The 2554-nt window shown below is 52.2% G+C and overlaps 1 protein-coding gene across 1 annotated transcript in view; it reads left to right on the forward strand.

The window, feature by feature from the left end:
* The first annotated feature begins 930 nt into the window (after positions 1-930).
* Positions 931-2554, forward strand: part of col11a2 (collagen, type XI, alpha 2) — a 48416-nt gene continuing 46792 nt past the window's right edge. The window contains exon 1 of the mRNA XM_025064990.1: positions 931-1366. Within this exon, the coding sequence (XP_024920758.1) occupies positions 1249-1366 (118 nt within the window). The 5' untranslated portion in view covers positions 931-1248. The remainder of the gene's footprint in view (positions 1367-2554) is intronic.

The raw sequence follows: 2554 nt of genomic DNA on the forward strand, positions 1-2554 counted from the left end.
CCACACCCCCACCCCCCTCCATGGGTGACATCACATCACTGACATCACATCAGATCACCTGTGTGTGTATGATGTCATCCCCCCTCCGCCCAGGTTCAGCTCCGCCCACTTTTATGACACACCAGAGCATGACCGCTCCAACCCAGGATCTGTACCACATCGGGTCCACGGGCCGGAGATCCACCACGAGGTCCAGTCCAGACCATGGTAGACCAGGTGACTCCCCTCAGAGGAGCAGACATGAACGAGGAGACACCAGGTGATTATGGGTAATTACTGATCTGAGACTCAAAGAAAGTGAGTGATGTGTTTATGACGGCTGGAAATCAGAGAGGAATGTCTGAGGACAGGTGTGCTCTGATTGGCTGAGAGGTAGTCGGCAAAAAAACAAGGTCGCTGAGATAGAAACATCTAAAGATCATCTTCATCTTCATCTTCATCTTCATCATCTTCATCATCATCTTCATCGCTGAAAACGCGCTCACGAGGCGTATAAACGCTCCAAATGAGGGGGCGTGGTCACTGGAGCGGACAGAGCTGTGATTGGCTGACCGCTCTGTCACTCCAGCAGCTGTAGATCAGAAGAGAAGGAGAGAAATGAGAAAAATGAGGAAAAAAAAGTCTTATTTGGAGTCAGTCTGTGAGAGAGCAGCGTCACACTGGGGGGGCGGGGGAGCGTGTGTGTGTGTGTGCGTGTGTGTGTGTGTGTGTGACCTGTCATTAAAGCCATTCACGGACGCTGCTCGGTTTAGCGCAGATGTGCGTGAGTCCAGAGCGCAATTACGCACACACCCTCCTCTCATCCACCTTCCACACCCCCGCTCTGTCTCCCTCTCTCTCTCTGTCTCACCCCCCCCCCCCAACACCACCAAACACCCACACACACTCCCTCTCTCCTGTCGTGAGAGAAAGTAACGAAGCGGAGGAGAAGAGAGAGAGAGAGAGAGAGACAGAGAGAGAGAGAGTGAGTGCTGGTTCCAGGTCTCTCTCCGCTCCTCTCTCCACTTCACCCACTCTGGCTCAATGGCACTTTAGCACCAGGAGTTCACCGTTCAAATAAAAAACTTTTTATTCGTTTCCAGTTCCAGACTCCTGCTCGGGCCGCGGGTTTCTGAGCCTCAGCACGGACGGTTCTCACAGACGGTCCGGTCGGTTCTTCTGTTCGGCTGCCTGTCTGTCTGTGAGTACAGAGGAGGAGAAACCTCCAGCTCCTCCAGCTCCTCCAGCTCCTCCAGCTCCTCCAAGACTATGGATTGCGGAGCGTGTCCCTTCAGGAAGAAGCGGAGACCGTGGAGCACGGACTTGTCCTCCCTGGCTCTGGTCGCCGTGCTCCTCTCCCTGTGCCGAAGCTCCGGGGTTCGAGCAGGTAAGAAGAGCGTTCTCCTCCCTGTCACCTCCTCAGCTCCTTCTTCCTGTGTCGGTGGGCTAAACCTCTGGTTCTGTTTGGGACCTGATTAGGAATTTGTGTCAACAAACAATTTTCATTTTAATGGTTTGATTGGAAACAAAAACGATCGAGGAAAATCAGACGAGGATCCACCTGTCGGTGGTTCTTCTTCTTCTTCTTCTTCTTTTGTGATTAGCTGTTGGAACAAAACAAAAACGTGCCGACGTCACAGCAAGAAGAAGAAGAAGAAGAAGAAGAAGAAGAAGAAGAAGAAGAAGAAGAAGAAGAAGAAGAAGAAGAAGAAGAAGTCAGGTGTCGCCTCAGCAGGAGATTTAAACACCAACTTCAGAATTCTTTTTTTTTTTTTTCACACTCTGGGGTCAGGTGTCTGACAGTGTGGTGCTCAACACAGAGGTCGGGGGCCACAGCGGGGACACATGACATATGGTTCCGTTGAGGTTCTCCAGTGCTGGTCCGAGGTCCCACAGACGGACCGAGGTCGACTCACTGTTTACCAGCTCAGCCTGTGCAGCCGTTTCTGCGGGGAGGAGGGATTTCTGCCCCCCCCACCAGAGGGTGGCGTGAGGAGGGGGAACTCTCTGATAACATTTTTTTAAAAATATTGAATCAGAAAATCAAACTTTTATATTCTCTGTTTAAAACCCACTCTGTTCTCACCTGAGCTGCAGTTCCACTGCAGCACCACTAGAGGTCCAGACTTGATTTGAACACAGTGATTCCATTGATTGACCTGAGTCCAGATCAGTGAGGACCCCTGGGTCAGGGGGGTCAGGGGGGTCAGGGGGGTCAGGGGGGTCCAGGGTCTTGGACAGTACAGTTCTCTTTTTTTTTTTTTCATCTGATAACGTTCTGATGACGTCACTCTGAACGGACCACAGAACCACAGACCCGCTCCTCTCACCCTGCACTGTGATCTTTGGCTCAGTGTCAGTGTGTGTGTGTGTGTGTGTGTGTGTGTGTGTGAGCAGAGAGGTGAAAGCGCTCAGTGTGTGTGTTAATGTGTGCTTTGTGCACTTGTGTTTGTGTAAGTTTGCTGTTTCTGCCATACTGAGGTGTGTGTGGGTGAGGAGGGGGGAGAGGGGGAGGAGGAGGGGTCTGTGAGGAGCAGCAGCAGCAGCAGCAGCCACAGGCCGAGTGCCGGGAGGA

This window comes from Cynoglossus semilaevis, chromosome 18 (genome assembly GCF_000523025.1).
Source record: "Cynoglossus semilaevis isolate Cse_v1.0 chromosome 18, Cse_v1.0, whole genome shotgun sequence".
In the NCBI taxonomy this organism is placed as follows: Eukaryota; Metazoa; Chordata; class Actinopteri; order Pleuronectiformes; family Cynoglossidae; genus Cynoglossus; species Cynoglossus semilaevis.